The following is a 24,237-nucleotide window of genomic DNA, read 5'->3' on the forward strand; positions in this document are numbered from 1 at the left end:
TAACTGTCTAGCTCTATTAGAGGAAGGATTGTTCGATGATGAAGAATCTCTCACGCAAGGGATATGATCGTTTATCAGTTAAATAGAGCTCTCCCTTTGGATAACATATAGATGTGATGTACATTTGCAAAGGGTTTCGTTCCCTCATTTTTTTAAGCTATATACAATTGATTTTCACTAGGGTATGCCCCTTTCAAAATGTAATAATATAGGACATTTGTTGTAACATCAACATTCTTCAAGCCAAAAGGCATGACCTAATAACAAAATATTCCCCATGAGGTGGTAAATGTCATTTTGTGTTGATATTCTTCAGTAATTCTAATTTGATTATAACCTAAAAAACTATTCATTAGAGATAACATTTCATGTCTTGTAGTCAAATCCACTATGATGTTTATATGTGGTAGTGAAAAATCATCCTTGGGACATGCATTATTAAGATCTCAAAAATCTAAACCGATGCATATGCCCCATAGGCTTTTCGTAGACGTACAAAATTGGAAACTCGTTTAGGATAATCAATTAACCAGATAAACTTTACTACTAACATCTTTTGTAGTTCTCTTTTGCCAAGAGTGCCACCTTGGGGTGCATCTTGCGTAACTTCTACATAACAATTTTAGCCTTTGGGTCAATTGCTAGGTGATGTACAATCAAGTATGTTTCTAAGCCAAGCATGTCCCTGTAAGTCCATGTGAAATTGATTTTGCCTTTCTGTAGGAACGTAGTCATCATTTCTCATTCTTCCTCATTCAGGGTAGCAACAATGTAGGTGATTTGAGGATTTTTTGCAGTACCCAAGTTAATTGGTATTGTGTCTTTGATCAATATGGATGCCTTTTCTGGTGGTAGAGGTCTAAATGATAAGTCAACTTCTCCATCTTCTAGTGCCTCATAGAGGTTTCACTACAAGAAGCATCCTTTATTTTATCATTTTCTTCATCCACAAGTGTCTTAGAAGGTTTTTCACTAGAGAATGTTGTATCAAATTTTTTAATCTTTGTTTTATTTTTTAATTTTGCGACTAAGAGAGTTGACTTGGCTACCAAAATAGGCTTCATCATTATATTTGATATCATGCACGTAGTCTTGGAGATTCCTTAGGCCAAAGAGGGTCATCACTGCTTCATTAGTTTTACAGATATCAAGAGCTAGCAGTGTGTCTTGAAGGTTCCAATTTATCATGTCATGGTTTTTAAGTGGAAAGTCAGGGGATGAAAGGTTGGCTATAGAGATGGTTTGGACATAACTATCTAGGTCATCTTTAATGTATTATAAGGGTACTTTGAAGAATTCCTGATCTCTAATCTCATAATCAAGTTCAACCATACAATAGTTGTTGGCAAATGATACCTTAGGTTTAATGGATCCCAATCCCCTTCCTTTAGGAAAGATAATAGCTTTAAGGGGTTGTTTGATACCATCTTCATTAGGTCCAAGGCATGTGTCCTGATAGCCCATGTTTTCAACAATAGGTGGAGCCTTTACATAATTATCATTGTGGAATTCTACACAGTCATCTTTACCATCATAATAATCAAAATGTATAAGTGAAAATATAACCTATTGGGAGCACACATAAATAATAAAAAATTAGTTGCACATGTATATCAAGACTCAATCAAATAGAAATAACAACTAACTAACTCAATTTTTATGATGCTTATGCAACCAAAAGATAAAATCCTCACACAACCTTGGAGTAGCTCAACAAATGCACCAAAAGGGCTTGTTAGTGTGCTCAAGTTTGAGGGAATTTAATGTGCTCTCCCAAAAAACAATGTTGAATCCCAAGATTGATGAAAATGTGATATGAAAACCTATGCTAAAATGATGGAGAATAGTCTCAAGAAATGGTTATGGAAATAATAATTCTTAAATACATTCAAGGATGATGAAGATGGAAGAAAATAAGTAACATGAAAAATACCATGAAAATGTAAGAACTATGAAACATATGCAAAAAACTACCAAATGTTAGCTCTAAGCAAGATATCTCTAATAAAAATATAAGATCAAACTAGCATGATAACAATGCAATGAAGGGAGATAATTAATAATGCTTGAGACAAGGGTCTTATTTATAGGCTTGAGGAAGGCCTTCAGGAGATGGACTTTATGTGGCATCCACATATGTGTCATAAGGGAGACACATGAGAAAAGAACAAGCCATGAAAAAGTCAAACCAAACCTTTAAGGTTTGAGTGGCTCAAGGTGTGCTCGCACATGTGTGAGCAACCTTGGAGAAAGGAGTAATGGACAAAGGTGTAAGAGTATTTTTGGAGGAGTTAAGGGAAGGGTGGCTCCTTGGGATGAGTTTCTCGCACATCTATGAGAAACCCATTAGGAATTAAAAAGGGGATTAAAAGCACTTTAGATTAATTACTTGTTTAGTTAATTAGAGGGCATGCTTAAAAGGATGAGAGTGATGGGTGGTAGAGTAGGTTTTAGGTCGAGATTAGAATTAAATTAAATATGATGTAATTTAATGGTGGGTTTAAGAAATTTAATCATGTGGAGAGATTTAAATAAATACAATTTATTTAAAAGGGTTTTTTATCAAGGGACATGTATTAAATTATATTTAATACATTAGGGGGTGTATTTGAATTCAACTCAAATACCTTAGGGAAATGAACATATTGAATTAAATAGGTAGATGAATGTAACAAATGTAATTAATTATTAAATTATTAATTATAGTTCTATGTGAGATATTAAACAAGGTAATATAGTGTTTGGGACGGTTTTAAGTGTCCATAGTAAGTTCAAGGCCTTCAAGTCAATAGTAGAAAATTACTCATTTATGAAATTAAAGAAGTTGAGGTTAGACAAAGCTAGAGAGTTTACGTCAAATGAGTTTAATGTATATTGTGAGATGTATGGAATCCAAAGGTAGTTGTTTGCTCCTAGGACTCAACACCAAAATGACGTAGTAAAATGGAAGAACAAATATATCCTAAAGACTACTAGAACCATGATGCTAGAAAGGAATGTTCCACAAATGTTTTGGGGGGTATATGTAGGTATTATAGTATATAATCTTAAACAAGTGCAGATAAGAGATGGAACTAGTAAGACACCTTATCAAATTTGATTTATTTATGTGTCTCCTGCAAAATACTTGAAATTTTTTGCCTGTAAATGTTATATAAAGAGAGATTGAGATTGATGCAAGGAGTGAGGAAAGTATATTCCTTAGATATTCTACTAAAAGAAAAGCATATAGATGCTTTGAGAAAAGGCTAAATAAGTCAACAAAAAGCACAAATGCTAAGGTAAAGGAAATTCTTTAGATTTTGACTAGATCCAATGACTTTGTTGTTGGAAAGCAAGTTAAAATTGTGAATTTGAGAAAATACCAGCTACTTATGAATCAAGCACCTAGTATACCTATGAGTGCATGTAATGAATATTCTAGGGACAAAGAAGAAACAAGGCCCATGGTAAAAAAAAATGGTACCAAGGTGTATAAGATTGCATAAAAATGGAACTCTGATAATTGGTGATGGGAGTAAAGGACTTTAGACAATGAGAAAGACTGCATATGATCATATTTGCTTGATGTTTGAGGTAGAACAAGATGATAATGAATGGTCAAGGTTTTTCAAGGAAAGAATTAAACCACAAATAATCATGTGGAGAAGCTTATGCTTAGATTATCCAAACTTGAGGCATTTATTGAAAGAGAAAACAATGGTGTCAAATCTATGAATAGAGAGTGCTCCAAGTCTAGTCAAAATATGCCTAAAACTAGAGAACGAAAGGAAAAAATAAAAGAAGACAAATAAGAATTAGAAGGAAAAATCTATGTACAAAGATGAGGGCAAGAATAGGACAAGTAAAATAGGAAGACGAGAAATTAAAAGAAGTGTAGGGTCAAGAAGAGGAACAAGGGCAAGAAGACTACGGTGGGACACCTTAAACCTTAGAATTTAAGTGATAGTTGTTTTCATTGTAGGATGTATGTGCATAAGGCCTCATATTGTATAAGGAATATTCATTCTCCTATAGGTAAGAAAAATAACCATGCCTCTAGTATGCTCAATGGTGCAAGAAGAAAAAATGATACTATCACAAGGCAAACATGTAGATGTCCCTATGTTATGATGAGGAATGATAATAATAAGAAGAAGATTAGTCTTTGTCTTAGATTTGATATATCTACACAAATTGTTGAACACTACAGTGGAATACAAGTAGATGAGTTTGATCTAGTTGAGATGGATAAGAAAATGCAAGATAATGATAGATAAATACAAAAAAGGGACAAAGGAAATGAGAAGGAGCAAAAATGTAAACGAAGCATAAGAACAGGAAAAAAAGGATCATGTCAGCAAAGAGGCTACTCTAATAGGTAAGTGATGGGTCATTACCCCTCCTAATAATAACTAAGATATGAAAGGATCAAATCATTATAGTATGCTTCAAAGATAAATTTTATATCTGGATTAATGTGTGGAGGCCACAACTCAGGGGGAGTGGTACACATAGAAAGGTAAAAATTTATTTGATCAAATGTGGGGTATGGTTGTTAAACATAGATATAAGAAATGAAATGATCATGAAGTCAAGTGTTTAACATTTCTTTTGTTGAAGTTGGACTATGATTAGTATATTAGAGATGTGTGAAGGAGGGAAAAGTTTGACATAATAGCACAAGAAGAGAAGAAAAAATGAAGAAGACATTGGCATGATAAAATAAGTTGTATAAGAGAAAATGATACATTATTTTCATTGATGTAATGGAGCGGGGGGGGGGGGGGGAGTAGACGTGAACAATAATATAGAGATTAAATGGGAAATTAGAGTAGAGTTTGCAAAAGAGAAGACAAAAAAGAGCAATATATCAAATGAAATATTATATAAGAGATCTGAGTAGGTTTGCAAAATAGTAGATTAGAAATAGAAACATATTAGATGAAAGATGCAACTTTAGATGCTCATAAGAAAGAAGAGTTTTTTACAAGGAGAGTGATGAACATTAGAGGGGATAAGTTAATGGAGAGAATAACATGTAATCAAATTAAAACCAACGAGAATATGTTCTCAGGGGGAGAAGTGACACAACAAAGGTAATGAAGTAGATAATAGTTATAAATACTCTAAAAGATAATAATGTATTATGGTACTATTGGTTTCTAATTACATTAATATATTTTATTATTTTTCGCATCACATATTGCCATTAATGTCGAAGGGCGAGATTGTTAGCAAGTTGGATATGTTGTCATTAATTTCATCATGTCTACTATGATGTTTTTGATGCTAATTATATTTTTCAAGATATCTAGTGTGAAGATTAGATGGTTTTGATATTTGCTATGAAGTTTGGTTGATAAACATGCAATTTTTCCACTAACACATAATGTTTAGATGAATGACAATGGAAGCTCACTGAAGATGAAGATATGTGAACCTTATGGGATGATGTAGAGGTTGTCTACATGATGCATGTCAAGTTTGAGTTGGTAACATGATGTTTTGATCAAGTTGTGGTGTTATAGATAAAGATTTAATATTCTATTGATTTTTAGTATACATATTTCCAAAGTTGCAAAGATTTCTTTTGCATAAGTGACTTTGGCTGCATAGCTAGGAATGTGTTAAGGACATACAAATGTGTCTACCATTTAAAAGATTTGTGATTTTAATAATTTGCGAGATAATTATAGGCATTTTAGTGGGGGATGATAATGTTCTTGAAAGTTTATCATAAGATACTAATAACTAAAACACTAAAGTGTATTTTTTGGGTTGTTTAAACTTAATGATGCCTTAGGATGATATTGAATTATGTACCTGATGAATCAAAAGTTTAAAATTATCAAAATGACCAAGTTCAATGAATCTAAGATATGTTATTATGATCTTACTTGACATGAACATGCCAATCAACTCATGAAAGCCTTTGACACAATGCCTACACACAAGTTGTGGAACAAAATAAAAGAAGTAGGCATTTTGAATGTGTATATAGCAACAATGCAGAGACTTTATAGAGAGAACCAAATTTAGAACTAAGGAAGAAATGTTTGAATGTTTGGATAGTGACATTGGTGTAAAGCAAGGATGTCCATTATCCCTCATTTTGTTTGGCTTATACATTGATTAATTAAAAACCTGGTTAGACAAAATAGACAAAGAAGGGGTCCAATTGGCATGATACGTGGTGAAGCTACTTTTATATGTTGACAATCCTAACTTGATATAAAAAATAACTTAGAGATTAAGAGATCACTTAAAGACTTTGGAACACTTTTTTTAGGAAGTGGGGATGCACACGAACATCAGCAAAATGAAATTCAAGATTTTCTCTTTGAAGATGAAGGAAAAAAATACTACCTTTCTTTTCAAAGGCAACCCATTAGAATTGGTGAGAGAATACAAATATTTGGGGATTGACTTCCATTATGGACTCAAGTAGGAGACTTGAAGAGTAAAAAGGATACATGGAGGATGTAAATTGTTGTATCTGCTTCAAAATAGATGCATAAATGTTGAGCTTTGGGATTGGAAAACCAAGAAATCTCTTTTGGGTTTGTTGGTCACGTTGATTGTTCTTTATAGTTGCGAAGTTTAGGGAGGCAACATGAAAAAATATGGGTGGAGTTAGTCAAAGAGGACTCATAAGCACTTAATCACAAGCAATATCAAAGTCAATACCTTAGTGTCATATGAACTTCTATTAATATACGTCGATATTTTCCCATTGAAGGTGACAACAATAATTTAATTATTATGCTATATGAAGAGACTTGAAAACATGAATAACCAATGATGACGCACAATTATGATAAAAGAGGGCTTGGTTTGTAGAAAGAAAACTTGGACAAAACAAAACATAAAGTAGTTGAGCATGTGGAACAACAAGTTGCAAGAGTGTCCTAATACCAACGTGGATATAAAAAATTGTCATAGAAAAATTTCAGACTGCAATGTGGACTAATCACATGGGTCAGAAAAATGTTCATTATATCAAAGTGTTCAATCCAATCTGAGAATATGGTGGGGGCAACTAGTAAAGGGAAAGCTAGATTTGCCAGTGGCTTAATTGAGGACCAATTCACATAATCTCAAATGCAAGAAAAATAAATGGAAAATGTCTAAAGAGAAGTAGGAAAAGAGGACTTACAGTTTTTTGAGACAAGTGCAAATGAGACTAATGATATTTTCTCATTGAGTACACAACGTGCAAACACATCCAGACTCAATACAAAATCATCTCAAAGGCCGATCACATGCACAATTTATTCAAGAAGGATAAAATCAAAACGACTCCTAGTTTAATTGTCAAAATTTATAAAAGGAGATCAATAACATATTTAGATTTTATTTCCATAATCCCTCAAACTGATCGCAAACTTCATTAAAATCTTCATACACAATCAAACAATAAAGATGTACTTTCCATATTTCCATGCTTTATTCAGCTACCTCACTTGTCCTCCGAGTGTAAATAAAAATAATAATAACATGTTATTAATTAGTCCCTACCTTATATAAGGCAAGGAACTAATGTTTCTGTTAGACCCCCCAGTTTCATCCTATTAATTTTTTTGTGACAGAATATGGTTTTGTAGCTAAGGTTTTTAGTACAATATTTTTAAATTGATTTATTATATTCAAATTTTTGAATTTTCATTGGCCCTCACCCAATTTCTTGACAAAATTTAAGAAAAAGGAAGACAATAATAATGTAATAAATGTGTGGTAGACAACGTGTCTGCTCCAGAATAAGCATTCATCCCAACGGTCAGATAAGAAAAACATGATAACAAAAAATGATTTAGAACACTGAATTTATGGATTCTTATTTTGTGAAAGTCTTTTGTTAATCACATGAATGTCTTTTTCTCAAAAATTATTCTTATTTAAAATCTTATTACTATATCTTATTTCTAACCATGGGAGATGTTTCATCAATATTAATTGTGAAACTATACTTCAAATTTATGCTTTTTGAAAATTGGTTGAAAATTTTAAATTTAAATTATAATATTTTATGAATAATATAATAGATAGATATTAAATTTTTCATACTTAGAGGTGCGTACTCTTAAGTGAAATTTTTTATTAAATTTTTTTAAATATATTTATATAATTTATAAAACTTACTTATATAACAATTTATTATATCTTGTAATTATATATAATTTAAAATTTTAATTTAGTAGTTTAAATAAAAAATTTATTCAATAAAATATTTAATAATTTTTATTATAAATTTATATCTAATAGTTATGTTGAAAATTAAAGAAATAATAGATTCCTACAACACAACGATAAATTGTGAGCCTCTTAATTGGGAAGTCTTGGGTTCAAATCTATTCAAGCTTAACTAAAAATTGAAATAATAAATAATAATAATTAAACTTGGCTTTTAAAAAAAAATAATAAAAAATTATAACTTAAATAATATTCTTGTAATCAAATTTAATTTTAACTATTCAAAAATATGGTTTATGTGCATATGTAGCCATTGCCCATAAGAGATGGGGGTGTGATGTGAAAGAAGCACAAATGAAATGTATATATCCATCGAAATTGACTACAAACTACGTAGACTAAAATTTACACTCCTCCCAAGTCACACACACAAATCTTTGGGCACTTTCTATTAATTTGCACAAATAGTGGAAATGAAGTGGAGATGAAATTAACTACAAACCACATAGACTAAAATTTGCACTCCACTCTTCCCCAGTCACACACACAAATCTTTGGGCACTTTCTATTAATTTGCATAAATAGTGGAAATGAAGTGGAGGTTGCAAAATCAAAGAGTAATTTCTTTCATTTCTTTCATTTGTTTGCATTTAGGACTATGAAAACAATAACTACACATCTATTTTATATACTTATTGTAATGTTTTATTAATATATATTTATTGAGTAGTTTATAGTTAAATAAAAGGACAAATTTTATTATATAATTTTGTACATTTAAAACTAAGGAAATTTCAATTAAAATTTTTGAAATTTAAATTGGATTAATGAGTTGTTCATACTTGTTCAAGTGAAGAAACATATGTTTTTTAAATAGAATTATGTTAAATAAAACACTAATTAATGATTTATTAGTTCCTGCCAAGGCAAGAATACTTATGCATTCATGTCAATGCAAATATGACATTAACACAAACCAATCAAATCAAAGTATTTAAAAGATTGTATGAGATTTCAAATGTTTATATCTTTTTCTTATTTTTCATTGTTTTATAAATCACATTTTTCATCCATTCTATTGGTCCATACTATTTTTGGTGGGGGAGAAAATTAATTTCCTTCAACAAAAAATACAAATATTTTCTAACAACTTCCTCTTGCATTAATGAATGTATTAATTAAAACTTTATCTTTTCCACATTTGTGACAAGTTGATAAGATTTTATTTTTTCAATGATTTTATCTTCCACCTCATACAACATGTCTAATCAATATTAATTATTACAATCTATTAAATATTTTTATTTTTTATTTTAAATATATTTATTATTAGTTTTACATTGATATTTATTTTTGACTATTTGATATAACTTGTTCTTAAAACTTCATGTAATACATAAGTTTAAATTATACTCCCCTCTCTCGGCCCCCCCTCTCTCTCTCTCTCTCTCTCTCTCTCTCTCTCTCTCTCTCTCTCTCTCTCTCTCTCTCTCTCTATATATATATATATATAATTTTACTTTTATAAAAATAAATTAAAAAATATTATTTTTAAATTATATTTTATAATAGTGTTTGTAATATGTATAACTAATAAGTGTTACGATTTATAAATTATATCATTTATTATTATTAATATTTTTTATTTAAAAAATTTATCATTTAGTTTAAATACATTTAAAACTTAAATATATATTTTAATATTAAATTAATAATTATATTTTATATCAAAAAAATACTAAAGAAATAACCACAAAAAAAGATATAATTCAATTCTAAAAAATATATAAATTATAATTAAGTTTTTATAAACTATGTATTAAAATTAAATAGTTATATTTTATTTCTTATTTATTACATCATATTTATTTATCAACATCAAATCTATATGTATTAAATCTATTTATTATTTACAAATGTACATATTAAATTATATAGATATTATTTCATAATTAAAATTTACTTAATTTTATGAAAAAATTAGAAATACAAAATATTAAATAGTAAATCTTCTCTAATTGTGTAAAATTAAACAATTAGTTTTACTTATAAATTTTTTTTTATATTTCAATACATTTCATTTTTTTTTATAGAAATGTGAGTTTTAATATAAAAATTAAATTCTTAATTTCATTAATTAAAATATAATATATTTTAATTCTTTATTATAACCATGATTTTATTTTGACTATTTGTTTTATTAAGAAAAATAATTATATTTAATTCTCTCTCGCACACACAACTTATGTTGGTATCACTCTATCTTACTATTTTATCTCTCTTACTCTTCCTCCTCTATATTATCTATCTTTTTTTTTCCCTCTGCATATATGTTTATGTTGTTATTGTTCTATAATGCTATTTATCTCTATCTATATCTATATCTATATCTTTATCCTAGTTTTTATCCAATGCTAATGATTAAAAATATGAGCCATCCTATCAAATCACAAGTGCATTTCTAGGACGAGAATTTAACAACAAAATATGAGCAATCCTATCAGATCACAAGTGCATTTCTAGGCAAAAATTAATGCATTCATAATGTTAATTTAGATTTTCACTCATCTACACCTCTACAGCCATTATGCGTTAGGCAAGAACTATGACGCATCACGTCTCTTGTTAAAAATCATGTTCAATATAATTATACATATGTCTACTACTTATACATACTTTAGTTGAATTAATTTTACAAATGCTTCTTTTCTAAAAGTTATTTTAAACTATTTACAATGTAATTTTTTTTAATAATAATCTACTCCAGCTCAACAAGAGCTCTTGTTTAATTAAAAGAAAAAAAAAAAACCCCGTATTTCCGAACCTTTGAAAGAGAGAAGCCGTACGAAACCAACCCAAGAAATCGGGTCATGGAGGAAGTGCAGCCACGTTCATCTCAAATCTGTCCTTTGACATTATCAAAGAAGACTTGCATGCCTTATTCTGAAACACATGAAAGACAAAACCCACATTACATCTGCCGAAAATTAATAACAAAACAAAACAAAAAGGACAATGAAACAGTGATACAGATCATGACATTAAACCCTATAAGAACCCTCCTTACAAAGATGTTGCAAGGGCCATAACAGTCACCATTTTCCCCAGGTCCGCCAAATTTAAAAGAACATTTGCTGCAAACAACGAGGAAATGTCAGTCAACTAATACAGTCTTTGCATTTTTTTGGGGATTAAGAACGATGATTTATAACTGGGTTTATGGATCGGAAGCAGACCGTATCAGACTCTTCAGTGCAAGATATTATGCTGCTTGTGCTGGTGGAGGGATGGTCAGTGCAGGCGCTACACATCTTCTCATTACGCCATTGGACATGCTGAAAGTTAATATGCAGGTTGTCTATTCAAGTTGTGGTATTTTTGTTATTTTCTCCGACTTTCAATTTTTAGGCTTCTTCATGATGTGTAAAATTATTTGTAAACATGGAAATTATTGAGAAGGATTTTTTTTGGCCCCTCATTTTCCCCTCCTTGTTGAAGTGCACCCGTGCTCTCATGATTTGTGAATGTGTGTCAGAAGGTAATAGCGAATACGCAGTTGCATTATTTCTTTCCTGGTTTCTTTACATTTATAAGTTGCAGGGTTTTATCGTGACGAGTAAATTCATCTGAAAAGGTCGAGTTTAAAAGCAAATGCGTTTTTGCTGTTTTCGTTTACTTTTTGACGTCTCAGCATTTTTCGTTTGAAAACAATAAGCCGGTTTATTTTTTCACTCCTCATTTAGTTTTAAATAATTTAAGATTTTTACATGGTAAATTATGCAGAAATTTTCAAAAGTCAGCCTGTCGGCGTTTTTCAATTTTTTATGTTTTTCCATCAATTTTAGTTTTCCACTTTCTGGGTATGTTCTGGTTGTTTTCCTACAATTTGAATACTGCAGGGTTTGATGATAACGAGTTCATCCGTGTCGAAATGTGTGAGTTAATATGCAGGTGCATCTTCCTCTTTTCTTTACCGTTAACTTTTGCAGGATTTGATGCCGATGCTCAAATTCACGTGCAAACATGCAATAATGTGGAGGTCCATCTTTGTTGTTCTACTTTGTGGTTGTTATCACGTGTAAATATATTTCTAAATGTAAATATTAATACGCAATTATGTGTTTATAACTTTATTGTTTTCCTTTAAAGTCAAATATTTTAGGTTTTTCACTGTAAATTTGCGTGTAAACGTGGAAGTAAATTTGTGGGTAAATTTGTGGGTCTGTATTATACTATTATTTTTGTTTTCCTTTAAATTGAACTTTCAGTACTTTTGACATGTAAATTTGCTTATGCCAGAGATTGTATAAATTAACCTCGGGTACATTTTTTTGGCTGATCTCCTATAAATGATAATATCTTAGGATTTTATGACGATGTGCTGATTCATGATGCTACAATCTCATCTTTAGTATGCCCAAATTCATGTTCCAACTAGATAGCTTAGCATGCACTATCTTTCCATCAACCATGAGTTCTCTTATGTTCTTTACCATTTAATGAGGAAATATAAAATAATACAGCAGAGCTCATAGAGAACACGGGTGGTCTTGGGTTCCTAACATGGCTACGTTTGATTGTGCCTCTGCATAGCCCCACAATGAAACATTATGGTGGACTTAGCTCATTGCATAACTACAAGGGTGGTTGCTACCTCAAGGTGTTGCCATTGCCACAACAAAATTGCCTCTCATCAGAATGGATTTTGGATGTGTGGTGTGAAAATCACCATTCCTCACAACTGATCCCAAACCCTTTGTTAATGGGTCCTATAGAATATTGTATCTATTGCATCACTGATATTTCCAGTGGCAGCAATTTTTGCTAAAGTATGATCTCCTCAAACTCAGTCATCCCCTTACCTTGTCCATACCTTGCTGGGTTGACCCTAGAGTCAATCTCTTTCATTGACGGGCTCTATAGAATATTGTATCTGTCACAGCACCAATATTTACATTGGCACTAATTGATGCAAAAGCTCAATCTCCGCAAACTCAGTCATCCCCTTACCTTGTTGGGTTTGACCCCAGAGGCAATTTTTTTTGTTGATTGGCTCTATTGCAGCACCAATATTTACACTGGCACTAATTGATGCAAAAGCTTGATCGTGTCAAACTTAGTTGCCCCCATATCTGGTGGGATGGAGTCTCTTGTAGGACCTGATGGGTTTGACGGTTGACCCTAGGGTGCAGAGCAGTAACCCATGGGTTAGGACGGGCTGTTAACTCAGTTGCAGATCATTCATACTCAATAGAAGACACACTTTCTTATGTGAAGGAGCAGCTGTTCATCATTTGTCATTCATATTAATTCCGTGGCATTATGTATCACCAACTACATCTGTACATATGCAGATTGAGTTAGATAGGTGGTATAGACATTCATTCATTTCCATGGAACAATAGAATTTCATTAAGGGTGCAATGGATTCATATCTTTCCAAAAAAAGGATGCCATTTGTGTATGGAATTGTATAACATCTATTTTAGCATACTCTTTCAATCTGTAATATTTTTTTTTAATACTTTATGTAGAACGATAATAAAAATGTGTAGTGAAAGCAATGGTAGTTGATTTTATTATTAAAATAGAGAACCTCAAAAGATCAATAGCTGTAGAAAAAACATGTGTTAGGATTCAGATCTGGAACTATATAAGAATAAACAGATATATGCAGAAACAATAGAAGAAAACACAAAGAACACAGATTTAATGTGGTTCACCCAAAACCTGGGTACGTCCTCCTACACAGCCTTCAACCTTTCTATTATCCAGCAAAAACGTTCACCAACATCACAATGCATTATGCATGTCAGCTGCTTATAACAGCGTTTTAGGGCAACCTCTAAAATCAACCATTTTAGGGTTTTTACAATGTTGCCTGTTTTCTTTTCTTGAAAAAGCACCAAAATAAAATTGGCGCTGCGCACCGGCCAGAGGTTTGGGGCTACCGCCCCTCACCTCCAGCAACTACCGGAGAAGGCACCACAGCATCAATCCCCACTACATGATCAGTCACCACAATATTGACAACATGTAATTATTAATGTGCAGCATAGGTACCAAACAATGTCAATTCTGATTTCCATCAGTAGCTTACAACTGGGAATAATGAAATCAAAACTTGCCACACATGGAAGGGTTGCTTATGGTTTGTTCAGCTTAAACTTTAAAGCTAAGATCCAATACAAGAATAAAGTATATGCCTCCTTGATCTCCTCTGCACTTGTTGCAAGCTTGTCCATTTAAAATAGGCTACAATTTGCTCACATAATTATATGGCAGTTGAGTTGGAACCCTTGTTTGCCTGACCAAATGCCATAGAACACATGTTTGTACTTGCTGGACCCCAATCTCTGTTGGATTCTTCCATAAAGAGTAAGGGGTGGTCTTGGTGCCTGTATGATCTGTTATTACTATGAAATAGATGGCTAAACAAAGTTAGGATTAGAAAGTACAAAGAAATGTCTTTATTTTTATTTTTGAGCTGTCTGTTCCTTGATTTGGATTAATATTTAATCACCTTCTGAAATGCCCGTTACTGCCTTTCTCTGTCTCCCAGTGTAGAATGCCTCTTGGAATGATAAGTACACAAAGAAATAGTTTGATACTAAAATATGTTGATATTTGTTTCATCAAGGCAACAAACTTACCAAGATATTGAAGTCCTATCCACACATGTTAAGCATCCCATGAGCAATGGTCTTTTTAAGTACATATCAACCGTCTTCATGGATTATAAATTTTCAACTATGTGACTAGGTTTGGTGAGTGCTAAGTATCTAGCCAGTCAAGCTACATTGTGCCGGCAAACTTAATGTGGATTAAAAGTTCATGGATCTGTTCAGAATTTTCTCTTTGGATAAAATGTTATGGCCCATGTGGGTAGTTTTCTGGATTGTGTCAATTGAAAGTATTCTTTGAAAGTGCCAGTTGAGATCAAGACTGTCCAATCAGAAGTCTCTCTGATATGAAACGCAGATTTGACAGGATTTGATTGGCTGATCACAGTATTTTTCTTTTATTCACTAATGCAGGTTGATCCTGCTAAGTATAGGAACATATGGTCAGGATTTGGTGTTATAGTAAGGGAACAAGGTCCAGCAGGCCTATGGAAGGGCTGGGCAGGGAAGCTTTTTGGTTATGGTGTCCAAGGTGGTTGCAGGTTTGGTTTGTATGAGTACTTCAAAAAGTTCTACTCTGACGTTGCTAGGAAAAATAACATGAAGCATCAAAAAACTAGTATCTACCTAGCAGGCAGCGCTTCTGCACAAATAATTGCTGACCTTACACTTTGTCCTTTCGAAGCTGTAAAAGTAAAGGTTCAGACACAGCCCAGATTTGCTAAGGGTTTGGTAGATGGATTTCCAAGGCTTTACTCAACTGAAGGCTTGTGGGGGTAAGCAATGCTGATGCTTTGGAACAATAATGGATGCAAATTTTAATTTAATTGAGGAAGCTCTCCTTAAAGTAATTGATTGTTTCTCTTATATTTCGAAGTAATGACTGTGTAAAGAGACAATCTGAAAAATGCATACATTTTTACTGTTACAGGTTTTACAAAGGAATTGTACCTCTGTGGTGTCGAAATCTTCCATGTAATTCTTTTCTCTTTCATTTAACTTAGATTTATTCAAGTGAGATTAAAATTTAATTCCTTTTCCGTTTTAGATTGGTAAATGGGCTTTTCAATCTTCTTGACACATTGAATGGAGTAAGATGACAAGCTCCTGTCTATGAAGCTGATAGACATCCCCTTGCTAAGATATTCATAATATTTAATGCTAGCCTTACAAATAAAATGCAAGCCAAAATTATGTTTCCTAATTGCTAATATTGTATGCAGTGCCCAACTAATTATTCCAATATACGCTGGATGTAAAAGTTTGCATCTTGTTTATGTAGCAGTTGCAGTAGAATCTTTCAATGTTTCCCTTCTTTTAAGGGCGATTTAAAAAATTATTCAAAGTCATAGGTTATTTGAACCAAGGTGTGTACAATTTGGCAACTAGTTTAGGCATTTGATTTTTGTGAATCTCACAGGAGCAAAGTATTAAGCTCTTGAATTTTTGGGAAAGCTCAAATATAAAGATATTTGAATTTATCAGGATAAAGGTGGGAAAAGACTGGGAATATATCAGGCTAGGGAGAAGCCAGAAATTACCAACCAACCTTATATATTTTTACTAAAAGGTTCCAAATTAAGTGTAAAAAATCTTGTTTTCTTACCTGAATTCCTTACTTTACAGCAGTAATTTGGATACAAGGCAGGTGAAAAAACTTGACATTCATGTGTTGCCCTGATAAAGTTTGTAATGTTTACAATTTACCAAGAAAAACCCAAAATCATCACCTAGCAGCAGGGTGATTTCACCATGTGCAATGCCATCAGGTACTCAATGTGCAGAAGATATGTGTTGGCCTGTGTTCAAAATGGCAAGAGATAGAATGAACACAAGGGAAGAACAGGTGGTTCTATTCCCACGCGATGCTCCCATGCTGTGGAAGGTAAGTGCTATGGGAGATGAGTGAACTGATGAATGTGGTGATAAAGGTGTATCACCCCAAGGATATCCCATTGCAAGGGATCCAGATTGGCAAAATATTAATTAAAAGAATGTGAAGCAGATGTCTAATCGAGCATAAACTATTAACATTCCTTCTTCATCGAGCTAACCAAATAAGCGATGAAAAATTATTTGCCCAAAAAATCTTTCGATAATTCTGATAGCCAATAGCAGTTACTAAATCTCACCTTTGCCAAGAATTAATTTTCTTTTAACACTTCACATGCAATTCTGTAGATTGGTCTTTACTTCCATCATCTAATCCATCAACAACTAAATTCACTTTCCTTTTCCAAAATACAGACAAGTGTAGAGCGAGGGAGAAAATATATTTTTACTTTCACTAATCTGTTGATAACAAAATATTTTTTCTTTATTATTTCCAAACACAGACAAATGTACTGATAAAGAGTAAAAATTTCTAACAATGGACACTTCAATCTCCATTTTACTTCCGCCTTTCTCTAAAACACGATAGTAAATTGTAATGTGCAAAGGAAAGATAAAATGATGTCCATAATATTTTCCAGTTTCCCAAAACTACACGGAATTTTAGGAAGTCTCAATGAATAGAAAATGGACAAACATAGGTTTAAATGCTGACAATGGAAGCCAAAAATAAGGTTTTTTTGAATACAAACAGAGGTTAATATTGACTAGAAATACATTCTTAAACTGAAAACTTTTTAGTAGATGCAACTGCTTCAATATAATGGATTGGACTGGGTAGTCTGCAGTTAGAGATTGTAACCTTGTAGGCTACAAACTCTGTAAGTACTGTGCTGCAATGGGAATGACACTAGTTCTAAAGCTATAATGCCTTTTGAAATTCTTGATGTTTTGGGCAATTCCGGAGCTGGAATCACCTACAAATTATTCAAGGGTTTTTATTCGCTGTTTCTATTTAAGGTGTTTCAGCATGTTTATCCTTGAATTTTGTACAATCCTTATGGTTTTATCATTTAAATTGGATGAATTAGTGTCCAAAGTGAGGATTTGAAATATGATTTGAACGAATGCTTCTAATCCTCTCCATTTGTTCAGGTAGGCTCTCACATCCCTAGAGTGATGGCTTCACCTCTTTTCATGCCATATTTTTTGTAAATTATATCAGAAATGGCAAGTTGGTGGCCACGTTTTGGCTGAATATTTTAGTACTATAACAGATATGATTCATAAAAAAATTGTTTATTATTAAATAATAAAAATCAAATCAGGCAACCTATGTTATTTACAATGCTTTAATAATTCTTTTTCTAGCTTATTGGGAAGGGGAACATGACACATTTGCCATTATAGTTGGTTGTTTTGCATTTGAGGGCTTTCAAATTAGTATCACCTTGTGGGGTCTTGGTAGATGTGCAAACTGATTGATGCAGGTTTGCAAGATTACCATATTGTTGATCAACATTAAGTTCAATAGGATTTGGCATCTATTTTGGCATTTGTTGATCATTTCAGTTTGCATGTTTTGTGATATTCACATTTTTCTTAAGATTGTCAAATGTCTGATTGGGGACATTTCATAACATGAACATTTTTAATTAGGTATAAAATGAAAATATGTCTTGCACAATTGATGTAAGAGCTGTACCTGCTACTTGCTCTTGAAATTGGGTGATTGCTGGTTGTGAGAGTTGTGCTTGAGATTGGGAAATAGGGTAATTGCTAGTTGTAGCTTATCTTGTATTTATGAATTGTAGTTTCACTCTATAGCTTCTCTATACCTTTGCCAGAATGAGATGAGTGATTTTGGTTTGGAGACTCAATGGCATACATCTTCTGCCTTCCTTGGTGTTCTCAGTTGCCTTCAAAATTTGAATCCTAGTGAGCAGAGGTTGTAAAAATTCTAGAAGGAAAACTTGAAACCTTCAATGTTGATTTTTGATATTTTATTGAAAGGGAGCAATGAGGTTAATTTGAGTGAATTTATCAGTTTATGTATTAAAATTTAAATATAAGTGATGCAGAATGGGACATGAATTTGTCAAACAATTACTGAAGTGCATCTGTTACCACATGAAACCTCTGGAGTCTGGACGCACACAAACAATCACATGAGGTTTCCATCATGAATGGACAAATGAAAAGTTGTTGAGAATGTTTGAACAACTTTTGCTGAATTGGGGTGAAGAAATTCTGAATGATCCTCCTGGTTGTTTTTGGTAGCCGAGATGAACCTAGCTGTCATATGGAGAGTCACACCGTCTTACCATATTAACCTGGTTTTTCCCACCTTCAAACCTTTTTTGTTTAAAATCCACATGTTATTATTCTTTATCAGGTCAATTATAATAATACTTAAATATTTTCTGTCTAGATATTTTATTAGACTTCTTTTATTTTATTTTTAAATATAAATTAAGGTTGACTTTGCTTGGTATTTCTAAACACTGAAAAATCTTTTGATTTCTTATTAATGTATACACTTGACACAGATAGTTGTATTGAAAATATGCTAGTGGAATCATACAAAGGCAGTATTAGATCCGAGTTAACGCGTTCCTTCTCTTGCAGTTGCAATGATGATGTTCACCACATGGTGTTAGTTGACATATTTCTTCTCATGCAGTTGCGATGATCATGTTCTCCACATTTGAGCACACAGCAGACTTTTTGTACGAAAATGTGATGCAGAAGCAAAAGACTGAATGTTCTGTAATTCAGCAACTTGGAATAACATGTGCAGCAGGGTACATGGCTGGAACTGCTGGAACCATTGTTTCAACTCCTGCAGATAATATTATTGCCTGCATGTATAACAAGCAGGCTGATACGGTTTTGCAGGTTTCTGTCTTTCATTTAAGAGTTGTGGAGTTTGTATGTGGTCTTATTTGTAGACTAGTGACTTTTCTTTGATTATTTTGTAGCGGGGAAAATGCTCCTTGATATGGTGGTTGGTATATTTATATGCCATGTTTTGGGTTTTGCAGGCCATAAAAAGGATTGGAATTGTAAACCTGTTCACTAGAAGCCTCCCTATCAGGATTGCCCTTGTTGGTCCTGTTATCACAACTCAATGGTTTATCTATGATACAATAAAAGTTGTAAATGGAGTGTGAGTATTGTTAGTTTGTTACTTTTTGTAGTTTGTGGCTAACAATTAGGAGTCTCCTTTTTGAGATCTCTAAATCTAAAGATTTATTTATTAAAATTAATTTATCAAGGTCTATTAGGAAGCATCTCTACACACCTAGATAGAACTATTGATAATTACCAATCAAAATCCATTGCAACTCGTGAAGAGTGAGAGGTCTCAATGGAAGAAAGTAAAATCTAGAGCATCACCTACAACATCCTGAAGAAACATCAGAACAAGACCAGCAGTTCTGCCCATAAAGATTTATTTATTAAAATTAATATATCAAGGTCTGTTAGGGGCATCTCTACACACCTAGATAGAACTATTGATAATTAACAATCAAAATCCATTGCAACTCGTGAAGAGTGAGAGGTCTCAATGGAAGAAAGTAAAATCTAGAGCATCACCTACAACATCCTGAAGAAACACCAGAACAAGACCAGCAGTTCTGCCCATAAACGTTAGTTTTAAGGAGTTTCCTGAGGGGAGGCAATATGTAATAAAAATTCGTACCGCCCTCTTTTATCATTTTAGTGATCTTTTAATCGCAAAATTGAGCAGGTGGTTCGGTCTTTAAAAAATGGAACATTACCTCCAAATTTTAAGTCCTTGAGATGTTAGAGATGTCATCTGGATGCTTTGGGAATCTATCCCCATGGAATGCTGTCTACAAGAATCAAGACACTCAATTCTTTAATGGTTTAAAGTTTTTAGTTTTGGCATTACTGTAGCATTGTTGTAATATGATTATTATTGTAGTCTCATGTTGACATTGTGTATTATATGATTAATGAGAAAACCGATGATTGTTTAGTATTTTAGTATATATATAGGTTACAGCTGTCGGAAGTCCACTTACTCCTAGGATGTGGAAGGTACTTTCAGACTCAGCCATTCCCCTTTTATGTTTTCCTAGGCTTTTCTTTAACCAAAGAGGAATGGAGAGAGCATAGGCATTTTCCTTTTTGAGATTGTTTATAAATGTCTTCAAAACGTTGTTCACCGCCCTTTAGATCAAACCATACAAACTCCAGATTCTCCACAAAATAAAAAATTTCAAATTTTCTTCTTTAAACCAATATGGCAATGTCTCATGCCCTCATTACACCTTCATGACGCATTCAATTCAAAAGTCAATACAAACCTCTTTAAGAATCCCTTTTGTCTTTAGGTAAATGGGATTCTCTTTACTTTGTGTATAGGTGGACTGGCCAAGTCTGGTTTACTCTAGAGGTCAATCATTAGGTTAAAACCAAGGGTTGACAATTTTGAAAAATATGCATTGTCAAGAGATTCCCTTGAGGCATCCTCAAGGGGTTTCATACGCAGAACAAGGACTAAGCTTCACCATGATCTAAAATTAGAACCTTTTTCTTATTAGGACAGTTACATAATTATGAGGTTTATATTGGTTGCCACAAATCTAGTTTTCTTCAAATGATGCATTTTTTCTTTTTTAGATGAATTGTGTTTATGTTCATGAATTATGATAATATCTGTGGAAGTGAAAACAGGAAAAGGGATTGAATAAATAATTGAAAGGGAATTTGTTTTCTTAAACAATCCGTTCTGACAAATACCACATCAGTGTAGAAAACATTAAAAGGAACGAATAAATTATATATAGGGAATTTGTTTTCTTAAGCAATCTGTTCTAACAAATACCACATCAGTGTAGAAAACATTAAAAGGAACAAATAAATTATATGTAGGGAATTTGTTTTCTTAGGCAGTAGGTTCTGACAAATATACATCAATACTTTAACCGTGATGATTACAAAGTTGAAACATTCTGCTTCGTTTCTAATATGATTCACTCTCTGCTATGAAACTTGAAAAGTGTGAACATGCATTAGATCGTGATTTAATCAAATCAATTTCATGTCAAACTTTTTTTTAGTTGTGATTTTTCTTTTGCAGGCCTGCAAGTGGAGGCATTGATTTTTTCATGGAATGAACCGTTATCAATGATAGCACTCAAGAATAGAATATGTGCCAGTTGCACAGTTGCTGTAATGGGATTATATACAACAATATACATTATACATAACCAAATTGCTTTTGCATACATTGTTACAAATCTGAATCAGATATTTTTACGGCAGGGCAATGAACTTGTACGTGTACCATATCAGCTCTTCACTATAATATTTATTGCTTTTGTTATCATGAAATCTGACTGGAGGATATCCTACATAACAATGGAGGTTAAGCATTTTTGCTGGGATCGTGATTAAATTTTTGTGTAGCTTCATACATTTTTGGATTCACCGTAAGTCACATTGGAAATCCCTTATAAGGATGGGGCATGTTTGCCGTACTAGCCTTACCACTGGATCAAAGTTGGATGGATGTCTACACATTTCAAGATCATAACATTGGAAGCATTTTTCCCATCCAACGAATGTTGATTCTATTGTATTGAATCATTTTTCTGTGCTCTATAGTGAGCAATTAATTCTATCTCAAAGGTTGATTGTAAGATTGTTTTCAGAACCGTAACAGCCTCATGGACATCTTTAAGTTCATGCTATCGAAAGTTTTTGCTCAGTACAATGAAAATATTCAGCCTGTTTTGAGTGATTCCTCTGGGTGAGTGATTATTAATGCAGCGGTCCTGCTTCATTTTTTTTCTATTGGGAAAATGTTTATACTAAATGAAAGGAAAGAAAACCACCACCTGAAGGAAACTCTACCAAGCTGCTTTTATTTGTTTTGTATCCTGCTTCGAGTGTCTTAAAACGATATTACTGTAGCTTTCAGAATCTTATTTGCGTTTGGAATGATGCTAGCTTAGATTTAGACCATTATCAGGCCTCATAATGAGTAAAGCCTTGAAGAATATATGCTGATGATATATCTTAGATTGGACTAATAATGCTTTACCAAAGAAGTGAATCCATACAACGCATGGAAATGTAATTATTCTATGATTGTATAGGTGGAGTGCAACTCTTACATGGATAAATAACATTAGGATTTTAGAGTTGGGATTGGAATAATAAATTTAAAATTGAATTTATAAAGTTCAAATAACTTAAAAAGTAATATTTAGCTTTAGCATGAATTTAACTGATGTAATATGTTTTGAAGATAGGAGGCGTTGATTTGTCTGTATTTTGATACTACGGGTTTCATCGTATGAATATTGTACTCTGTAAATAAATTTTGCTTTTTTAGTTTAGATCAAAATCTGTTTGATGTGGCACATGAAATTAAATTTGGAGTTCTAAAAGCAAATTGACAGATTTGTTATAGCTTATTGGACTTGTATTTGGAGTTTGGAGTTATAGTATACATTATTTTAGAACTTTCTATGTGTTTGAAGATAACAGGTTTTTAGAGTATATTATACTAGCATTATGCTTCTGGAAATGTTTGTGTATTATTTTTACAACATCAATACTTCAAATCAAAATACCAAATGATCTATCATCAGAATTAGTGTGTGCAAAGAGGCAAAAGAAATGGTCCATCATCTTTCTTAAAAAATGATCCATCAACTCTCTAAGTAGGTTGTGTTCTCCTTATTAAGATATTAATTGAATCGGTTCATCACCAATTGACATATATCAGATAATAGAAAAATATGTGATTGTCTATGAGGATGATGTAATCATGATGCTTAATGCTACCATTATGATGATGTCATGTGAAACCTTTCTAATAATAATTTTTCATAATGCCTCATAATTTCTAAATGAATCGTGGATGAACTCAAATACATCAATGTAGCACACAAATGTGCAACAGGTCAACTCATACCAAATAGCAAGATGTTTATCAAGGTTAAGATTTGAATTAGGTTAGGATTTGTACATTAGAGGTTTGGATGATTTGCATCATGTGGATTTGATTTTTATGCACTAAGAGTACATAAGTAAAATTTTCTTTATATTTGGGAGGTAAAATAGCAAGCAAGTGGCTTCTATTTTATAGGAAGCCCCCTTCCATGGGATCCCAACCTAAGGATTAAGATCTTATTTGGAGATGGATAATTATGTGTACGTGATAAGGGTGGAAATTGGAAGGTCACCTGTACACACTCTTGAGGGATATTGTTTGCTCCGTTATAGTGGTCACATAGACAATAATGAGGACACACATCAAAGAAAAACTATATTCGATAGGAAAGTAAATGGTTTCACACTATAAGGATGTAAATATCATCTTATTTATGAGATTTATGAGCTTGACTCTATTAAGTTGGGGATCCATTGTGGGGTTTGGGCTTCTATTTTAAAGGAAGAGTTCCAATGAACACAATTTTTCTCCTTCAAAATAGGAGCTCGTATTTTTTTGCATTGCAAGTTTGAAAATAGATGTTGAGGGACATGTTTAAAAATATACTAAGCATATTTAAGTGATTTTAAAAGATTTTTCTTAAAATATTAATTTTGGTGGAAAATAATTTCA

At 32.4% G+C, this 24,237-nt stretch overlaps 1 protein-coding gene across 2 annotated transcripts; it reads left to right on the forward strand.

Moving 5' to 3' along the window:
- The first annotated feature begins 11,064 nt into the window (after positions 1-11,064).
- PHT3;3 (phosphate transporter 3;3) lies at positions 11,065-22,457 on the forward strand. Of its 2 annotated transcripts, XM_089796847.1 has the most exons (6): positions 11,065-11,525; positions 15,210-15,571; positions 15,727-15,770; positions 19,312-19,526; positions 19,673-19,797; positions 21,742-22,457. In XM_089796847.1, exons 1-6 carry the CDS (start codon positions 11,373-11,375, stop codon positions 21,776-21,778), a joined length of 936 nt encoding a protein of 311 aa, XP_089652973.1. In that variant the 5' UTR covers positions 11,065-11,372; the 3' UTR covers positions 21,779-22,457. The 2 variants fall into 2 exon arrangements, with proteins under 2 accessions (XP_089652973.1, XP_089652974.1); XM_089796848.1 differs by lacking the exons at positions 19,312-19,526; positions 19,673-19,797 and having other exon boundaries at positions 11,066-11,525.
- Positions 22,458-24,237: the final 1,780 nt, after the last annotated feature.

Source organism: Cupressus sempervirens, chromosome 8, assembly GCF_028749045.1.
Source record: "Cupressus sempervirens isolate cs-2001-9-10 chromosome 8, ASM2874904v1, whole genome shotgun sequence".
Lineage (NCBI taxonomy): Eukaryota > Viridiplantae > Streptophyta > Pinopsida > Cupressales > Cupressaceae > Cupressus > Cupressus sempervirens.